The sequence below is a fragment of the Tenebrio molitor genome, chromosome 3 (assembly GCF_963966145.1).
Source record: "Tenebrio molitor chromosome 3, icTenMoli1.1, whole genome shotgun sequence".
Lineage (NCBI taxonomy): Eukaryota > Metazoa > Arthropoda > Insecta > Coleoptera > Tenebrionidae > Tenebrio > Tenebrio molitor.
In genome coordinates this window covers 20,970,568-20,991,990 of record NC_091048.1, presented here as the reverse complement: position 1 = coordinate 20,991,990, position 21,423 = coordinate 20,970,568, and the positions used below count along the sequence as shown (strand labels likewise).

The following is a 21,423-nucleotide window of genomic DNA, read 5'->3' as shown; positions in this document are numbered from 1 at the left end:
AAATATTTCTAAGACAATGAATTACTTAATTATATTAATAAAATTCAAAGTGAGTCGTTTTTTGTGCCGGTCAGTGTACATACAACCAAGATCGTTAATTCTACTTCTAATGTGTGAGAAAGTAATGGATTCTGTAGTTAATAACAAAAATTGATTTATCATTACACGGTTGAGAAAAGGTTTGCTGTGGTGGCGATTTTCATATCTATAACTATAACTATACATATTTGAAAATAAATATTGTATGGCATAAATAAATACTTATTTTAGAAATTACGTCAACTTTATAGTTATAAAGTAAAGTCGTGGTAAAGGTGCCAATGGGCGTAACTGTCGATTGTGCATATAAAACCAAATAGCGTAATACCAAATCGATGACGTCATAGAAATGATACCGATTTACCGACTGATAAAATTGATGCAGCAACATCGTCGCTCTCTGTCTTACTTTAGTGTCCAAGGTTGTCGCGATTATCAGCTGAACGGTTTTCGTGCGCTACCGGCTGTCAAAACACGCATTTTTGACGGGTAAGTATGATATTTTACGTTTAATTCACTCAATTTGTTTACGTTAAATCCGTTATTTTCCTTTCTACTGCCCAATCGCCAGTTCAATTCCCACTACGACAGCTGTTTCGTTAGTTTCGTGACACCTAACCACACTTTTGACATATTTTTTTTTAAAGGTGAACATTCCATAATCGACGATGGATTGGGCATTATGGAGGCCTCGAGAAGAAACCCTGACATCAATCAAGGAACTTTTACAAGACGCGCTGATCCCGGATAGCGAAATTCAGAAAGACGTGCAAAACAAACTGAAAAACCTGGAGATTGTCGAAGATTTCACCTATTATCTCCTGTATATCGTCGGGCAAACGCATTTCTCCGAAGAGATTCGGTCTTTGAGTGGTATTCTATTAAAGAATAACATCGCGGCCGTTTACAATAAATTACCTCAAGACAGTATTACTAAAATAAGACAGTTGTGTTTGATGCTGCTTCGGGATCCTTGCAGAGATGTTCGAACGAGTATTTCAAACGTGATTTACACTTTGGCCAAGCACAATCTCAACAGTTGGCCCGATCTGATACCGTTTTTGGTGAAATCATTCGAAACTCCAGATGAATATGGTGAAGTGGCGCTGACGACGCTGTTCAGCGTGTGTGAAGAAATGATGAATCTTGAAAAGTCGGAAGAGGAAATTTGCACAATCACTAAAGAGGTTTTTCCGAAATTCGTTGATTTTTTAGCTGATGAAAAGTGTGATAAAAAACAGAATATAATCGAACTGATCAATAAATTTTTGCAAGACCACTACAAAGTGATGAAACAATCAATCGATCTTTCCAAATATTTGAGAAATGTGATGCAACTGGCGGACACCGACGATTTAGATATGCAGAAATATATTTGTCACGCGTTCGTTATGTACATAGAATATAGGGAGGAGTGTTTACTACCGCATCTACACGACGTCATTATGTATTTGATGATGAAGACGCAACACGAAGACCTTGAGGTTGCTTTAGGTGCCTGCGAATTTTGGCTGGCGGTCACGAAATTAAGTAACTGTAAAGAAATTTTAACTCCGTACATAGACAAATTGGTTCCTATTTTGTTAAAAAACATGAAGTACTCTACTTTTGAGTTGATCGCTCTGAAAGACACCCTCAGGGTGGAGGAGCAAAGTGAGGACCCGTCGAAGGAGACGTTTCCCTTTCACATGCACGACAAAAGAATCACCAGAGAAGATGATTGTTATTCAAATGAAGACGGCGACTTTTTGGGGAACTGCGACGACGTGGACGACTTCTATGTCGGATGGACTTTGAGGAAGTGCAGTGCTGCGTCTCTGGATGCCATCGCCGTTAAATTCGGAGAAGACATACTTCCCCTGATCGTTCCTTTCCTCAACGAGCTACTCTACCATCAGGACTTCTTGATCAAGGAGTCGGCAATCTTGGCTTTGGGGGCCATATCCGAAGGATGCATCAACGGACTGAAGCCTCATCTGCCGTATTTGATCGAATATCTGATTCACACAATGAACGACGATCACTCGATGGTTCGCGTTATTACGTGTTGGACATTGAGTCGTTACGTTAGTTGGATCATAAACTCGCAACCGTCTCATTCCATCTACTTCATACCGGTTATGACGATCCTTCTGAAGCACTTCATGGACGACAACAAGCGCGTCCAGAGGGCGGCGATTTCGGCATTTTGTGTTTTCCAAGAAGAGGCTCAGATGCAGTTGATCCCATACATAGATCTGATTTTGGAAGGATTTCAGTTGGGCTTCCAGAAATTCAACTACCGCAGTCTCTACCTCCTTTACGACGCCATCAATGTATTAGCTTTGTCGGTTGGGAACGAACTGAGTAAGCCGGAGTACATAGAAAAATTGATGCCGCCGATAATGCAGAAGTTGAACGAATACAACAATTATTCCGACGATCAGTTCATCGCAGTTCTCGAATGTCTGGCAAATATAATTCCATCTTTGGACGCCGGCTTTTTGCCTTATTCTGAAGTGGTTTATTTGCAATGCATGGAAATTATCATGGACACGTTCATGGCCGATGCTAATTTCCAAGAGAATCTAAACGGTTTTGATCCACCCGATAAAGAACCGATGCACGTTGCTTTGGACGTTTTGTACAGCATGGCCGTCGGGCTGAAATCGTATTTCTATAAATACGTTACCAATAGTAATTTAGTGTGTCTGCTGTACACGACAATGCAAGACTGTTCGTTTTTGATTAGACAATCATCCATAGCGCTATATGGAGAATTAGTATTGATTTGTTACCCTTATCTGTCGACGAATGTGGGCGATTATATCAAATTAATTATAAAGAATCTAGACGAGTGCTACGAAGGGGTTTGTAAGAACGCCGCGTGGGTCATCGGGAAACTGACAACCGTCATGGGTAACGAAATTCGACCGTACGTGCCGGAGATTTTGATTCCTTTCATCAACATCTTGAGGAATCCGAGCGTTTCGCGAGCTATGCATCAAACAGTTTCAGTTTCGCTGTGCACGCTTTGTTGCGTTTGCCCCGATATCACCATCAGCGAGTCCGATACCGTTCTCAAGAATTGCTGCATGTCCCTGAGGAGCCTGAAAGATTCAGACGAGAAGGACTTGGCTTTCCGAGGCCTCTGCCAGGTCGTGGTGCGTCACCCGGATTTCTGCCAGAACAACTTCATGTACTTCTGCGATGCCGTAGCTTCTTGGAACACTGTCAAACCCGACCTAAAGGATATAATCAAGAATATTCTAAACTCTTTCAAAGAACAATGTGGGGAAATGAATTGGATACAGTTCTACGGCCAATTTCCTGAATTGTTGAAGCTACAACTGTATAATCTTTACGGGGTTTGAACAGTTTCATTTAAACAATTTAACGGGGATCGAATTTTTGGGTGGGATAGCTTGAGTGCACCTGCCTTGAGTTAAAATCGCGTCATATCGTCCACGAGGGAGGGATCGCGTTCGTCTATCATAACAATCAAGATTATTAAACAAAAAATGAATTATCGTCGTCAAACAGGGGGATTTATTTCAAGAATCAGCAACTAACCATTCTGGAACCGCATTCGACATAATATGATTTACATCAAAAGCAATTTAAATACATTTTTTAAAGGTTCTGTGTTCTCTTTTTTCCTCTATCGGTAACATTGGAGTATTCTGACTTGGCTTTATATCATCTTGCATTTACCTAAAGTAACTGAAGATTATAAGTGTTTTTTTTTTCAATAATAATATTCCATACTTTTTGATATTGTATTGTTCATTGTGACCATTATAAATACTAAAACAGACACTCGTCTTTTATTTTCTCAACAAAACGACCAATTCTACTCGCAAGTTTTGTCGTGACGCTCCGAAATATTCGCTTGTGCGATTGCAGACAATAATCGTAAAATATAACCACAATGATGCTGTGGATGACAATACCATTGTTTCTTCAGTCGTTTGCCGATCGAAGGTGATGTCACGCTGGTAGAAACACAGAAATGTTGTTCAGTTTGAGCTTTATTGTAGCAGCACGATAGTAAATGTAATATTTGTGTTTGCAGAAAATGCCCGCAAAGTTTGATCGCCCCTCTCATAAAAATCGTCATAGACGAAACGAGGAAGTCATGCAAGAAGGAGCCGACCGCGTGTGGCTTCAACCCATCAGATAATGGTGAGTTCTTGATTTGAAAAAAATCCAACTGAAAATTTCCACGGGCGTGTTTTAAAAGTTACTCTTCCGGAAAATGTATGCATTAAGTAACTGTGGTTTATTCAAATTTATTACGCTAATATTGCCCGATTTCTAAAGCGGAAGGTAATAATTATTCAGAACTTTGTACTTCCGCATCCGTTGCACACAATTTTTTGCTTATGGTATTACATTACATATTATGCCAGCTGGCAGACCTATGGAACCTGTTAACTAAACTGTGCAATAACTTCCATTTTTGTTAATTTTTTGCAAGATAGAACGAACCACAACTGTAAATTTATTGCGCAAGGTCTTGCAACAACAACTTGTTGGGAGATATCTCATCTTGCCCCAATTACATTTTGTTTGTATACAATCACTAGCTTACGAGTGTCTCCTTTTAATAGAGGTGATTCACTTTAACACACATGTTTAATTTCAAATATTGTGTAATTTTCGCGTGAATCACATTGTCATAGTGGGGATTTTTGTGTTTAATTCATTTCTTGTGGTCGCAGCTTATGAACCCCTGAAGCTCATGCAGACAGTGATGGCGATAACCAACGACATCTGCCAGAAATATTTAGACAATAACATGCTCTATTCTTTGCCATCCCCTGGATGGCCCCACCACATTGTTAGTGTGTTTGCTGCGAAGAATAAAAGGAGACGGATGGAAGACAGGCATGTGGTCGTACACGATTTAAACACCATGTTCAACATACAGGTAATACGAAGGAAAAAAACACGAAAACAGGAAACGCAATAATGTTGTTTTGTTTTTATAGGAAGCGAGTCCGTCCAGTTATTATGCAATATTTGACGGTCATGCTGGTCATGATGCCGCGGCCTACAGTGCGGCCCATCTACACCAATTTCTGGCTGAAAGCAAGCATTTTGTTGCTAATCCAGAACAAGCTTTACACGATGCCTTTTGTAAAACTGACGCTTTATTTATCGATAAATGTAACGTTGAGGTTTGTTGATGTTTCCGAAAGGCTTGGAGAAAAGTCTCAATTTTGAAATTGTTGCAGAGGTTCAACAGTGGAACCACAGCGGTCTGTGCGTTGTTGCGACCTAAAGAAAACACTCTGTACATAGCGTGGGTAGGGGATTCCCAAGCCCTTCTAGTTAATCAAGGACGCGTATTGCAATGCGTCAATCCACATAAGCCTTGCCGAACTGTAAGATTTTTTTTGTAACTTAAATACCACATATTATTTATTCATTATTGTTTTTAGGATGAACGAGAACGAATCGAAAAACAAGGTGGATACGTGTGCTATTGGGGTACCTGGAGAGTCAACGGTCAGTTGGCTGTGTCTAGAGCAATAGGTAATTTCTAATAAATTCTTATAATTTTTGGGAAATTACGCATGGGCAGGATATTTACACACCACATTCTTTATCTTATCAAAGTTTGTATCCAGATTGCCCCACAACGAAGAAAACAATTATTTGTTCGGATATGGCCAAGATTATTTGTATGTTTAGTATTTTATGATCTTGACAATATTTCGTAAGTTTTAACACAGGCAAGCACATAACCGAGAATTTGAAGTTAGGCAACACATAATACGCTTAATTGCCAACATAAGAACACATTAAATCTGCATTTTTTTTCAAAACATGCCTTAAAGCTTTTTGATACTTTAAAATAGTCTTACTATAGTAAATAATTGTTATTTTAATATTATTTATCGTAATGGGAAACATATCAAATGTTCAAATAATTTTTATTTCGCTTTTGTTTTTAAAATTTGAAGCCAATTTGACAGGTTGTAGAAGCTCAGGCAAGACTGCAAATTGACTTAATATGTGACTTTACTCATTTGGTAATTAATATTATGGCATTGAGTTAAGTTCTGAACAAAGCATCTGAATAAAATTATCACAGTATGATACATTTTTATTACTGAAAATATAATAGTTATTTTTATATTAAGTGCGCGAAGAGAGTGTTTTTTGTGCATGAAAAGGTCTTTTACGCCGAGACGAAGGTCGAGGCAGTATAAGCCTTTGAATGCACAAAAACATCTTCGCGCACGAAATATAAACAATATTTTTTCTATAATTGATTCAAAAAATTGAAATTAAAAATTCAAATTTTTGAAGGAACTCTGAAGTTTCAATGCAGTGACCATGTTGCTAGGTAACTAATAAAAAACAGTGCGTGAAATGAAAAACAGAAATAGTCGTATGCGTGAAATTGCATTTCACACACTGTTTTGTATGGTTTCTATGGTTTCGATCTTACTAACAATGTAAAAAAAAGACACGTAAGAAAATGACCCACTTCATGCACAGATAACTATGCGTGAATTTCAATTTTTTGAATCAATTATAGAAAAAAATAATTTAGTAATTGCCTAAACGTAAAAACCTTGTCAAGGTTTTGCTTTTGAGAAACACTGAAAGTGTTCCAGAACGCAAAGTTATGTTATTTAAAATAATTAGACGTGTTATAAGGAATTCAGCAATCATTAAATTTTTGTTTTAATGTACCAAAGTATCTATGTAAGTACATAATATCTACATTTAATTTATTCTCCACTAAGTGCATAAGTATTTTTCGCGGCGATTCATGTTATATTTTCGACAAAATTCTTTTTATAAAGTGTGCGTTAATGCGCAAAAAGAATCAAAACATGTAGGTACATTAAGAAAGTTTTATGAATCACTAGCAGATACACTTGATATTTACCCATCAACTATAAACTGTAGGACATAATATTGGAAAAAGGCCAATGAATATAAAACAAAGAAAATTTTAGCACAAGAATTAATCTCAGACGCGCGTCGGTTAATTTTTATCGGTTTATTTTTAATGCAGGCAGTTGAAATTAACTTCGGGGGTTGGATTTTATTTCATCAACACTCCAGATCTGTTTATTTTTTAAACGTTATTTAAAATCGTTGTTGCAGGTGACGCAGAGTACAAACCATATGTAATAGCAGTGCCTGATATACGTGAAATACCTCTCGATGGCGGTGAAGACTTTTTAATATTAGCATGCGATGGACTTTGGGACTTTTTGTCTGAAGACGACGCCGCTCGAACTGTTTATGAAATGGTATGCAGTAATCCAGGTATGTGAGACGTTCAAAATACCCTGCTCCATTTTTTCCATCTCAAGGGGAATTATTTTTGCTCTTGCGAAACGAAATATTCACCAATCCAGAACTTCGACACGGTTAACCCCCTTGAAAAACCGTTACGTACTGCTGCAGACATTTGTTCTTAATATACCCACTTTTTCCCTGGTGTGGTCTGCCTCCAGTCTGTGTTGTGACATGATTCATTACATTAATCTAAAGCAATGCGTCGATGGCATTCCATTTGTTGTCTAGCAATTATATTTAACTTTGCCGTTCCTTGTACATCTCCTCCCATCTTCCTCCCCCTCTTCGTGGCTGTATTTTCGACTGCATTTCAGTGGCAATGACCTACGGGATTGCCCCGTTACGTCATTTCTGGGACACGCACGATGGTTTTTAAATGTCATCATCTGTTCACATTTAGGGTTCCAATATTTGACCCCTATTCCATTTTTATGTCGGACCGTTTTTTAAATCACTAATTGAATTTTGTTCGTGGCGCAATGGCAGCTAACTAGAATTAATGAGGTGTCAAACTGTGAAACGGTCACAGTTCATTTCAATTTAACTGTATTTGTCAAGTTGCAGCGGGCGAAAAGAAATATTACATCTTGTGGTGGCACAACGTCGCATGACGGCATGAGTCATGTGACCGGTAAAGGGAGATATAAATGAATGTTAATAAAAAGAAATCGGTTGCTTAACGCTAATAGAAACAATGGATTTTGTAATTTGTGCGGTCACACTCAAAGTCTTGGTCTGTCACATTTGTTATTGTTTCATAACTCAGGGAAAAAACTGCTTTTCTTGACAAATCTTTTTCTTCAAAAGAATTATGTATTTCAAAAAAACAACTGGAGAGCCATGTCTTTTTGTTGTAATGGGACGTAGCCAGAGGTAGACATGATGCTTTTGAATTGTTGTAGAATATAAAAAATGTATGTATCTGAATTCGAGCTTTACGTTATTGTATCATTGAATTGTACGATTTTTTTTAAAATCGGTTCTAACCAAATGTTTGGGAAACTGTACTCCTTTTTAAATGATACAAAACTGTAGCACTAGGTCATTCGATGATTTTTTTTTGTTGAGCACTTGCTTTAAAATGCTTCAGTAACACAAAAATAATTTTGGTGTCAGTTTCATGCGTAAATTGGGGTTGGTTGGTTAAAATGAGATTTGAACAAGTTTAGTGTTGTGGCAGAAGTAGGATTTGAGTGAACTCACAGCACCAGCACAGCAAACTGGCTGTGCTTGTCCAGATTACGTCTGGTATCTGGTGCTGTAAGATACATAGAGCATGGGAAAAGAGATGAACGTGACTTGTTGTTTTTGCTCATGTAAGTTTTGTAAAAGACAAAGTTTATAAAAACGTTCGCGGCCTTGGAACCGTCATGCGTTCTTCTCGGCGGAAATAATAAAATATATATGAAACGTTAACCTCCAAATAACTATGAAGACCACATTAATTTCAGCCAGAGGTGTACCTGGCATGGGTATCTGGACGATTCGCGCTCCGTCATCGAGAACAATAATGAATGAAACAGCGAAAAAGGAATGAAAATTGCAACAACTCTTACTGCTCTAGATATGATTTTCAAAAGGAAACGATGGTCTGATTATTCTTTATATCATGTCTATAATTTGGTGTACCAGTGGCGCATGATAATTGCGACGTGCGCCACACTCAAAAATGTCGCTCGCCATTAACTTTCACGGTTTTCTAGAACTCGCCACAACAAACGGTAGATACGTAAAAGCGAGACACGTCTGAAAAAATAATCTTTACGGCGCAGTTACGGCAAAATTTAGCAAAGCACACACGTTAAAAGTAATTACACCGATAAATCGCATGTCTCGTTAAACACATTACAAGATAAACATGAATCGATTGTTGTGAGATCGGCTGAATTTTAAAACCGTGTCAAAATTATCCAGACGTCGAACATTATTTACTGTGTGAGCCGAGCCAAGTTCCGTACGAATGGGAATCATATCGCGGAAGTTGTTCGAAAAACATGATGGGACGTCATCTTGATGATGAACGATTGATAATTTTTTGTAAAAATATCGTTTAGGACGACAGGTCTGTTAACGTGCACGGCAATAAATTTCTCTAAACCTAGAAAGCGTGCAGGGTTAGGCTCGTGAAATGTTGATCTTCGTCGAAGACGAACAGAGCGAGCGAGCTGTTTGTTGCAAATTACCCCTGTGGCGTGCTAACACCATGTTTGCTTCGTATTAATTAAAATTGCGCATTACCACGTGGTTTGAGCATCGCTTAGTGTCAATAGGTGATAAAATATATTTCGTATGCACACTGCAACGCTAATTGTAAGAAGACAAAATGCTTTTAAAAAATATTCAAATCGTTTAAATTTCAAATTCATTTGATGGAACAGATGTTAATCGAACATATTTCCCTGTTACATTTTATAAAAGTTAAATTTCTACACTTCAAGACGGTTAATACTGCTATCAAAATGTCTTTCTTCCTTTTAAGTCTTTGACTCCTTATAAAGTACCTATTTCCGTTTATGATTAAGGTGAAAGCGAAAAAGACGTTTTACTTTTACTGTTTTAATTGACAGTACTGTTGGGCAGTTTTAATTGCGCAAATAAATATCACGCATCAGTAACAGTACCAATCACGATAAAATCAAGTTTAAATAACAGAATACACTCTGAACTTATTTACATGGGACAACATTTACAGTTTTATGTTGAAACAAGATGAAATTGTTGGAAATGAATGAAGTCTAACATTTAGATGTGAATGTCCAAGTGGTAATTTCAAGGAGAGGAAGTAGTATGTGCTGTTTTATTTTCAGGTTTTGTGAACCAGAATACACAAATTTGTTGATAGGGCCTTGTTCTATAAATAAAATTATTATTATACATTTAAGCGTGTGATCTTGCCATTGTTCTGTAGCGTCGTGTATTTTTGAACAGTGAGGAATGACTGGATTGTGTTTTTTTACCTGTTTTTATTCTAGAGGTAATTGCGTTACCATGACTGAGTACGCGTCAAATATTTTCATGATAATTAAATAAAGCTCTACCCGAATTTTTTTTTTGCTTGCTTTTCACACGTCCACAGAGATTATCGCGTGATTCGAAATGTTATCGTAATTTTTGTGTTCGTTGACGGAAAGGCCAAGAAGCCAAGAATAAAATGTTTTAAAACAGTCTGAAAATAACACAAGTCTGCTTAGAATGTGTTTGAAAACATTTTGTGTACTGATCATGAAATACAGTAGAGTCGCGATAAGGTGAACTAATTCAGGCAGACCCTTTTCACCTTATCGAGCTTGTTCACCTTATCAAGGTCAAAAAAATAAGGCAAAATATGATCGTGTAACTCTTTATTTAACACTTTAGATTTATTGGCCTTCAAAGTAATGCGTTAATTTAGTTTTAGTTCGAGTAGACTGCAAATTTTTGCGACCATAGGTATAGACCAAATTTTTTTTGAAATTGTGAAGCCATCCTTGGCTGTTATTAAAATTTCTGTTTTCCTTTAAAATACCATTGAAATATTTTGGCTTTTTTTATCATTGCATCGGAACTGGCAAATGCCTACGTCGCATTTTCAAAAACCATGCCTATAATGCTGCCTCCATTTTCGAAAGTTCTTTTTTTACTCGTTTTTCATTATTTATACCCGAGAATTAATTTTTGAGAGCCACAAACTGTAGAATTAGTAACACCTTAATAGCGAAAAAGTGCAGTCACGCTAGACCCTTTATCAGATTTTAAAAACACTATAAGACTACGTCTAATGCCACAAAAATCTGAATTGAAATGAACATATGCAGACTTGCAGAAACGTAAAATCTAAGGAGGTGAGGCACAGTAACTTAAAATTACAAAAAACGGTACAAGAAGCTTTTGGAAAACATAAAAATACAATTGCATTATGTGTAATAAAAAAGTGTTTGTTTTGTTCACCTTATCGAGGTTTCAGTTGTTCACCTTATAGAATTCTCTGTAGAAAATTTTCAGTGTTCACCTTACCGAGGTGTTCACCTTATAGGGTGTTCACCTTATCGCGACTCTACTGTAGTTTTACAAATTTCAAAAATGTGTACATATTTAATTTGTTGGGTGTACTCGCAGTTGTGGTCTCAAAGAATGAGGAAAGATACATCACTTTTGATTTGTTCATCAATTCATATTCAAGTTCTAGACGGCATTGACATCCAATTCTTTGAAGTTTTTTAAATTGGATTTTTAACTGCTCTGCAGATTTCACTTTTCAACCGCTGTCGTATACTAAATACAGTAAACTTTTATTTTAAAAATCAATTTGTTATACACCTTCGATACGACATTGGAAATGAGATAGGTCGAGCCAGAATCCATAATTATTAATAGAATCCACTACCTAAATCTATCGACACTCAGAAAGATTCGTTTTCATACTCTCCTGCAGAAATTCTCACGAAACAGGCTTTGAAATTCTTTTTTCAGAATTAATAACCGAGCCTAGAGTTTTTCCTAAAAAAAATTTCGGATTAAATTTAATCTTCTCCGTAACATTGTCTTCATCTATGTATATTTTACTTAGTCCATAACAATCGGTAGTTTTCCTCTCTGTTTTATATGCTTCGTCAACAGATGTTGCATTTTCGGAACGCTTCAAAATGTTGTAAATTGTGAAAGTAGACATAATTTCTTATTCAAAATGTTTTATGACAACGTCGCAAGTTGCAACATGTCACATGCGTCTACGTTTCCGTAAATCTAAAGTTTTCGTCATAATAATAACAGTTTTAGGAATCAGACTTTGTACAAAGTAAGTACGGAGTTCATCAACAAAGACAAATTACATTTTTTACATATCCAGCTACGTGCTAACACTTTTCAGCAACTTTTAACCCACACGTTATCAGAAAATAAATTTTATTTGTAATGTACCTAATATGTAATGGAAATGTCATTTCAAGTTACCATTTTACTCATATTTTAGTCTTGTTTGGGCTTTGATAACACAGTGCTGCAAAATTTGATTTATAAAAACCTGTTTTGGTTTTAATAAGATTTTTAAGTCTTTTTTAGGATGCTGATTTCAGATATAAAATTAACTTTATCACGTAAGAATGTTTTGGAAAAAAATGTTAAAATACGACATACACCTAAATAAATTTTGATTTAAAATCGGCAATAATCGTAAGAAAATGAATAAGGTATACTTTTGCACAAACTCCGTTATATTTCTTTGTTGTTCTTGAACATTGAGATAAATTTGTACGGTCTTTGTCGACATTTCAAAATTTTTTGTAAATATGTATTTATTTCGACAAGCTTTCTTTGTACAAATACCATCGACAATAACACTATAAAAAATGAATTTAAAATTGCAGCAAACATTTTTTTAGTCAAAAAACTTCAGTAGTGAGAATAGATGCAAAGTTTTTGTTCTAGCTCAGTTTTAACGTCCAGAAAGTCTACTCTCTCCTTGTACCAGATTCAAATAAACGACAAACAAAAAATGTTTTTCTTTGAAAACTGGATGTGCTGGAATTTTTTAAATATTTTTGCCGTCATCAGCATACAAAAGTCCGTCATATTTACTTTTTGATTTTGAGACAGGTTTTTCATTGTTGATCTGTGTAATTTTACCGATTGTGTTGCATTTTTAATAACGAGCTACGTTTTAAGCAACGTTTTATGTTAAAGTAATATCTTTGAATGATTAGAAACAATTATTCTTATACTTTATCGGAAAACGACTCTGAATCCAGTTATTAAAAATTCCGATTCTGATGAAAAAAGTTTACAAAGAAGAATAGAGGTAAGCAAGGATGTCAGAATGCCTGTGATGTTATATTTTTATGGAGTGTGTTCCAAGTAAATACTTACATCGGAAATGATATAAAACATTCTAGTTTTTGTTATTTATGTTTTTTCGAACTTACTCTGCTTAATGAGATAAATCAATTCCATATTACTCTAGTTTTATAATTAATTAAGAATTGAAAACTTGAACGGGAAGTCAAACTAGTTGTAGTGTGTGAATTTTGATAAGCAATAAATCTATGCCAGTTTTTCATTTGAAAATTGTCATTCAAAGAAAAACATATCGAAGAATGACTGAAAAGACTAGACGTCCACCTTTTTTAAATAAACATAATTACAACTATAATATGTTCTCGGGACAATTCCCCAATCACCCGATTTGGAAGAAATCTTTTATATTTTAAAATAAAAATATATTATGTATGTGTTCTAAAATAAACTAAGTTTTTATAGGTACATATTAATAAATTGTCTAAGTCAGGGATTAACACAATAAAAACAGCGGTGTTAAACCAAACTGTTTGTTTTATTACTGGATCTTAGGTGATCTGAAATCTAATCAAAACTTACATAATTACGAGTCAAGACACAAATCAGCTTTGTCCCTTGACAATTTCAAAACCAGAAGTACTTTATTGAAAAAATTTGACAAAGTTTTTTAATAATTATAATAATAACTCGTACTGAAAATTACAAACATAATTGTTTAATGATGATGTTTCAGTGCTGTGATGTAATTGTATGTGTAGATACTGTGATTGTTGTTTCAATATTCTAATTGTAAATAACGTGTGCTAAGTACGTTGTATCTCTTGACGTGTGTAAACGCCTTTTGCGTAAGAACACTAAATAAATAATTATTTTTATTGAGAGACACCCGATTTCCATGTTACTGCAACATTTGACATCAGAGCGAATTTATTTTATTTTTTCTGTTCAGTATTCAGGAGGTTTCCAAGACTCGAATTGATTTTCATGCGTCGACATGCAGTTTTCGGGGCATTTTCCTCCCCGAACTTCTCCTCGTTTTGTTTTATTGCTGGGGCGACTTTAACAACCCCTGGAGCGTCAGAACCGAACGAATGCAAGAGAGGAGCACGCGACCACAATCGAAAACAAATTGAATCGGTCTGATTGGAGCGCCTTCCGCAGTTTTGTTCGATTTTATCGCTAAAGAGATGCCGAAGAGGTATAAGATTAATAGCGGCTCGGAATTCTCTTGTTTCCGTAATCCGTGAAATGAATAGAAGGAATATTATAATTATGCAGAATTCATCCAGCATAATTGCCTCTTCCGTTGCTCAAAGCGGCCAGACACACCCGTTTTCCTGCTTTATTTTATGCCGGTTCGGCAGCTTCGTATCACCGAATAACGTAAAATACAACCCGCACCGTGTTGTACACATTTTTGAAAGTCTGCACTTTATGGCTTTTCGATATTTGCTGCGTATCTGGTGACAGTTGCGTTTTTTAAATGCAGAAAACACAAGATTTTTTGCCCAGGCTGAGTTTAGGCTACAAATGGAACTTGAAAAGTGAAGGTTATCTTATTTTCACACTTATACTCGTACTTCGCATTGTTTGCAGAAGAATAAATTAAAGAAATGCTAGTGTTGATTTTTTTTGAAAACCATTCAACGGACAATCTAAGAATCTTTTTTTTATTCATGGCAATGGTTTCAAATACAGAATATTTTATCCGATATAAAATCGTGGCTTTGTCGCCACGCAGAAATTAATGGGTTAGTATTTGGTTGTCATTGGACTGTGTTCCATCATAATTAAAACAAATAATAAACTGAAATTACTTAGTAGGTACAACATGACGTGCAAGTAAATAATAATATTTACATAATATGAATCACTGTAGGTAGTATAATGATTTTGTCTTGTAAAAATGATGTATGTTCTGGAACGTGCAACAAGGTATTCTTGAGTTCTTCCAAAGAGCAGATGGAGCAAGTGGTATCCCTTCAGGTAGAGCTTATTTCATCGAGATGTACACACCATAAAACTGCGCCTGAAACCAAATTGAGCTAACGCATGCGCATTACCTTCGCATTCAACAGCGGCGTAGTGTGTTTTAGGTTATTTTCATTGTGTTATCTTCTAAATTGTTCTTGGCTTTTAAGTTTAGTGTTGTTTATCTTGGATTTTTTGTTTTCAAGTTTGCTTTCTGAAATACCCTTATTTGTTCGCGCATTATAAAGTCACAATTTTGTGTATGAAAATTTATCATTATAAAGGTACGCCACTGGGTAATCCCCCTCTCTATTTTCTTCGCGCAGTTTTTTAACTCTTCCCCATGTACATCTCGATGAAATAAGTTCTAGCACAACCGCAAGAAATCACATCATAACGAGGAGTTTCTGTGTTCAGTAACACGCTGTAACTCATTCGTGTGAGTGCGTATTTTGCTTACATTTTCTTACACACAAATAAAAAAGAAACAGATTTTGACAACTCCAAACGTTCTTGTGAGGAGTCTTGGATTACCCCAGCACCAAAGATTTTTAGGCCAACGAACAACTGTCTCATTGTCTTTAAATCATCTGGACGGTTTGACAGTAACAATAAATACATATTTGTAGTATTTGAGTAACAGCAGAAGCTGGACTGGAGTTTGGGGGGTTGTCATTGCTTCACATAATTATCTATTTATTTGCTCGTTATCAAAGGTTAAAATTATCAAAAACCTAGAAAGAAATAGATAGCGAAATAGGAAGTGGGTAGAGTATCAACCCTACAAGAGTCCGGCTTTTTTTTTTCATTTTTTCGCACTTTTCTGTGGGCACGGTCAAATTTAATTATTGACCAGGGGATTTTTACAGTAGTGATTTTCTTAGATAATTACTGGAGCAGAGAATATCCTTAATTTGCATACCGACAGCATTGTTTAATTAATTTGCCATAAAAAAATTGCGTGAATTTGTTTTGTTGGTTTGGAATTTGAGGCACGCAGTATGTGCGTCAGAAAAATATTTTAATAAGCTAGTGAGTTCAATGATTTGGACGCTGGAGGCGCTCATTTATTCACTAAGAGCTCAAGCATGAGGTGTCTGCGCCTCTGACTGTCCGACATTTAATTAGCAATATTTGCACTGACGCAAATAAACAACATTAGAGACACAATTAGCACGTGAAGCCGGTTTTCTTGCGCTTTTTTATTCTTAAATTGCCCGTGCAGTCCATCTTTGCGTCAACTGCGCCTCCAACGTCTCTATATACTCGGGGGATCCTGACCTAGACAGGATGTTTTACGCTTCGATTGGGTGCAGCAGGAGGATTCGTGTTGGGGTGCATATGAATAAAAACACATGCCGGACGTGTTATCGATTTCTTAACACCCCACCGGGTACACAAAAAGCCACTTGCACCCCGTAATTATTACCGACCGGACTTGAGTTTCCCCGAATTTTATGTTGAAACTTCCCGGGTGTTCGGGCAAAATTCGACTCGGGGGCTGTTTTAACATGATTTATGCAGGAGTAACTGGTTGTGTTTGAGTCGGGGTGTTTTTTCCAAGTCATCGGAAATTTCTCCGGGGCGGCGTAAGCGTATTGTTTGAGCTTTTAAAAGTAATTAAGTGTGGTGGTTTTATATATGTATTGGTAGTAAACTATTATTGTAACTGTCGATAGTAACGTTGCAATAAACATTTTCTTGCTGTAGGTTAGTAAAATAAGTTGGAGCGTGGGAAGCAATGAATCAAAGTAATGCATAAGCCATAATTAAGTCGCAATATAATTGCACGGCGTATAACCCACGAGCTTTTGCAGATAATATTTCAATCCTCCGCTTCTACCTCGAGGACACGTTTAAAAAAGTACAGATAATCCAGTAATCGAATTAAATGATCAGCATTTTATTCTAATTAGTCCGGGAAGCCTTTCAGTGAATAGTTTTCCTGTGTTGCGGGGGAAATTTGCGGCCGGATTTTTATGCAAATCGTATTGTTCGCCGTTCGATTTAATGCACTTCTAGGTTGGTGACCGTAATGCGCTTAGACATCTATTCTACCGAATTTTAAGCTATTCACGCTTCATTACAAGCCAAAAATGGACGTGACAGATGCCTAATCGCTTTTAGAAAATCTAGTTTCTCGACCTCCGATGTTGCGGTGATATGTCAAAGTAGACGCTACATTAGGGAGCGAGGGAGACACGACTTGTACACTTTTTGGGGGGGATTTATAACTTGCAAGGCGGACAGGAATTGATGAAAAGTTACGAACTTGTAGTAACATTGCGGGGGAGTAACGGTTTTACGTACTTCGATTTTGTTTAAACTTTTCAAACTTATCTGAAACTGTAATTTGTTCGTAACACTTTGGACGCCGTCAACAACGAAAATGCTTTTATTGCTTTTACTTCGCCTCAATTTGGGAGTGGATCGGCCAGAGATAGGGAGTCGTGCATGGTCTCCCCTTTCGTGCACGCTCTTGGCCGGCTTGATTCATTTGCCAACAAAGCTCGTCTCGGCCTGCTAGATGCATTTCATTCAGCGACTCTTCGCAGGAACCCACTACTGGCATAACACAAACGCGATTTGTACTGATTATACCGATAATATTTATTGTTTTTATTGTTCCTGAATATTTTTTGTGCCGTGTGTACTTTTTTAATTCTGTGATATTTTACAATCATTGGTTTTTATTTTTATTTTTTAAATTCCTGTGATCACGTTGATTGTGTGTTCGACCAAGAGGTGAGTTTTTACCATCAATTTTTGTGCGATGTTCTCTTTATCCTGTACGCACGTAGTAAATAGATGTTTTTATCCTGTTAAGACTAACTGCAGCGAGTGCAATTTATTGCTACATTAATACGAAGTTCCGGGAGAGATGCAGACGGTAATAATCTTGTACAAACTTTTAATTTGTGTTTCTACCCGCCGAAGCCTCTAATTAAACAATTTCCAACTCCGAACTAGATTTACCCCGAAGAATGGGGCGTGATTTGGAACTTTTCGCAAGAGGTAACTCAATGGAGTAGTTTTTAGCTTCGCCGTCGAGAAATTTCAAAGTGTGAAATTGCCGGCAACAGTAAATTCATTTAATTTGAAGCTAGTTGAGTTCAGAGAAACTTTTTGGCTCAAGAAAAGTTATGCATAAGTCTGGTTTACATTGTGATTTTATCCTCAAACGCACCTAAAACATTGCCGTTTTGTTGAACTAAGGAAAATAAAACGAAACTTAAATATTTCATTGTCCGATAATGTGGGAAAAATAGAGCGGTTTCCTCAATTGCGTCAAGTAATCTCAAAGCAAAACAAAGATAAAGGAGGTTGATAAACTTCGGGATTTTTCTTCCTTCATTTGAAGAGACGCCTGATGTAAGTTCCTGAAAGCACATCTTTCGCATAGTAACAGTTCGTCTTCTTGGCATCCTGAACTAGTAAGACTTCTATTGCTTGTGAAACTCGAAGTGGACGAAATCCGATATTTTTCCTCGCAAATTGATGCCGTAAAACGCACAACAATGCATCCATTAGTGTTGACTACAGAAAGGCGATTGTCAATTCATAAAAGTATTTCTTTACGTAAAATGCAAGAAGTAGTGGGAATTATTGTGCTCCAGTTGCAGTACAAGTTAATCACTAGGTGCTGACGAACAACACAAATTACATAATAATTATTGTTAATTGAACGTTGAAGACGACAGGTTGGCCTCGTTTACGTGAAAAATTTGCAGTAAATATTCATGACAGATTTGCAGGTGTGAAAAACGCCACCGAATTTTGCACTAGCCGTTGCCAGTCGAGCAACTTTTGGTGTGACATGTAATAAGTCTACTCAGGTCACCTCTGCTTTCTTTCGTAATTAAATGTAATTAATCGACCGCATTAATTAATCGTCGCCGATAATACATATTGTTAATTGGCCATGATTAACTCGATCTGAAACGTGGAAGAAATCGGAAATTTATGTATGGCGAACATAAGAAATGCATCAGTTGTTTAATTTAGTTCTTAAAAGTTGCAACCATGCATAACTTTTATGGTTCATAAAATATCAAGGACTGGTTTTATTTATCCCCCCGTTAGTATTTCATCTGTGAATTTATCGTCGTTTTATCTATATTTAGAAGAGCGGACCGGCGAACTGTCGTCACCTGTCCGGCTAACCCCTCGTCGAAATCACCGGACGATAATTAATAATACCTGCAGGTCCCACTGCCGCCACGACTAACCGGCGGCCTATTTATTTTTTACAGCCAGGCTGGGGGTGTTGCATTGTCACAAAGCACCAGTTTTAACAGTACCGAATTTATCGCGTCGGAGAAAGCAATGAGAAAGAGCCCGCAGTTGGATATTCTGATTCGTCACTGGCTACAATAAGTTTAATGGTCGGACAGAATCTGTTTGTAGTAGAAGTCCATAGCAACGCCGTACCTGTCCAGTTGTTTTAGAAGAACTGAACCGTGCAATACATCTACTGAGACGATAATTCAACACCGGATTCAAGGCCGCGGTCCTGCATTATTTGTTACTTTGTTCAGAATTACCAATATTTTATAAAACATGGCGTGGATAAGTGGTCAATGAAAAAGTGCACCTTGCAAAATTCCAGTTTGCAGAATTTTACGCTTCCGTGGTCTTCTTCGGGCTCGGTATGTAAATTGGCACGTTTCTAATTATTTTTATGCAACCAATTAAACAATTCGACTTGTCACCCTTTCGGCGGAGTTGGGTTGTCGCAACAGCACCTCTGCTCGTATTACAATAAGAAAGTTACCGTTGCGGTTTCCATTTAAGTGTAAAAACTGCACTCCGGATACCCGATCGAGACAGGACTTATATCATTGACTTGTTAAATGTACCGGCCGTCGACAACAATTTATGTGTAGTCAAAGCGACTGCACGTGATTCAGCTTCTTTTGGATTTTCCTTTTTTAAACGGTACTTGTCGTCGAGACGCAGCCACGTTCCTCGTACTTGTGTCTCGTGCGGTTCGACCTTTGATCATTCGAGCTTTTGAGTTATTGGCTTTAATTAATTACACTGTAGATTCGCGTTGTTGAGCTTTTTGCAAAATAAAACGCCGAGCGAGAGCTGCATCATAGTAGACGTATATGGTTAATTTTATGCCGCGTAGAGCATAATGGAATTGCAGTAAAACGTCTAATAATAAGTAATATAGTTTGTCGGGTCGACTGGTACTATTGTAAATCATTCGGAGCCGTGCAAGTGCTTTCAATAACTGATTTATTTCCTCTCCCTCTAATCCAGACTGATAGAATTAATGAGATTAGGTGCGCAGCCTTGGACGAAGACCTACACTCGGGATTAATCATGAATCCAGACGATGTACGCCTAGATATTGGAACTATTCCAATTTTAGTGTGAGATTAGCACTTTTATTGTATGGGATGCACGCGCTTAATACAAACATTGTCACAGTGCATTTATTATACAAGGGGATAATAATCTAATGCTCATATTAGGGGGTTTTATTTGACTGCCGGGGAACGACAATATCGATATTATACTGAGTCTTGGGGTGAATCACCCTATTTCCCAATTATACGGGGAGTTTGAGTCATTTTGTTTTCCTAGATTCCACACTCCGATTGTCATATTGATCAGAAAATGCGATTTCGCAGCAACATCCGCTGCTTCATCCCCGATTAAAGACAACACCAGGAGATATCGTTCTCCAATTAATATCGCTCTTTGAACCGTGAAAATAACAGGATCTACAAGTGATTTTGCATTTTGAATTTGCTGCCTCGGTTTCGACGCTAATGATGACCCTCAAATTTACCATTTAGCGTAATAGTTTGACGAGGGCCCCCTCTGCTGACGTCAGAAGGATTGTGAAGGACGACGGAAAACTGCCGACCGGAGCAGGGTCTGTGTCGATCTGTTTCGATTTTATTTGCAATAAAAGAACTCGATCGTGTGTACATCTCGGAGTGGAGTTTGTTTAATCACCGGGGCCGGCACCGTCGCCAGTGTCGTTCCGTTCTGTAATTGGGAAGTCATTTGTGCGTCGTCGGTAAACCAATAGAAGAGTCATTAAAGCGGTTTAATGACGTCGAGTTATTCATGGAAAAATATACAGCTCTCGGACTGTAATTGAGCCGTCAGCGAGATGAATCCGCCCCTAAATAAAATGTTGGGAGCACTCTAAAGCACGTTCCTCAGCCACTTTTGTCCCCTTCGAGGCCCGCCGAGCGATTAATTGCGAATTTCTCTCGAGCCGGTGCACCCAAAAAGTGTCGAGAATGACGGAGAGGCGCCACTCCGGGTGCTATTGGCCGCGGTCGGACCGAAACTTCAAGTTCGTTAAAAGTT

At 37.2% G+C, this 21,423-nt stretch overlaps 1 protein-coding gene and 1 pseudogene across 3 annotated transcripts in view; both read left to right on the top strand.

Annotated features, from left to right (window-relative positions):
* Nucleotides 1–21,423, top strand: part of LOC138126344 (uncharacterized) — a 74,560-nt gene that overhangs the window by 9,580 nt on the left and 43,557 nt on the right. For all 3 annotated transcript variants that reach the window (XM_069042110.1, XM_069042109.1, XM_069042108.1), the window contains exons 2-7: nt 4,094–4,203; nt 4,743–4,951; nt 5,013–5,201; nt 5,259–5,408; nt 5,466–5,559; nt 7,150–7,314. In XM_069042110.1, coding sequence (XP_068898211.1) covers nt 4,094–4,203; nt 4,743–4,951; nt 5,013–5,201; nt 5,259–5,408; nt 5,466–5,559; nt 7,150–7,314 — 917 coding nt within the window. The remainder of the gene's footprint in view (nt 1–4,093; nt 4,204–4,742; nt 4,952–5,012; nt 5,202–5,258; nt 5,409–5,465; nt 5,560–7,149; nt 7,315–21,423) is intronic.
* LOC138126345 (transportin-2 pseudogene) lies at nt 355–3,835 on the top strand (annotated as a pseudogene).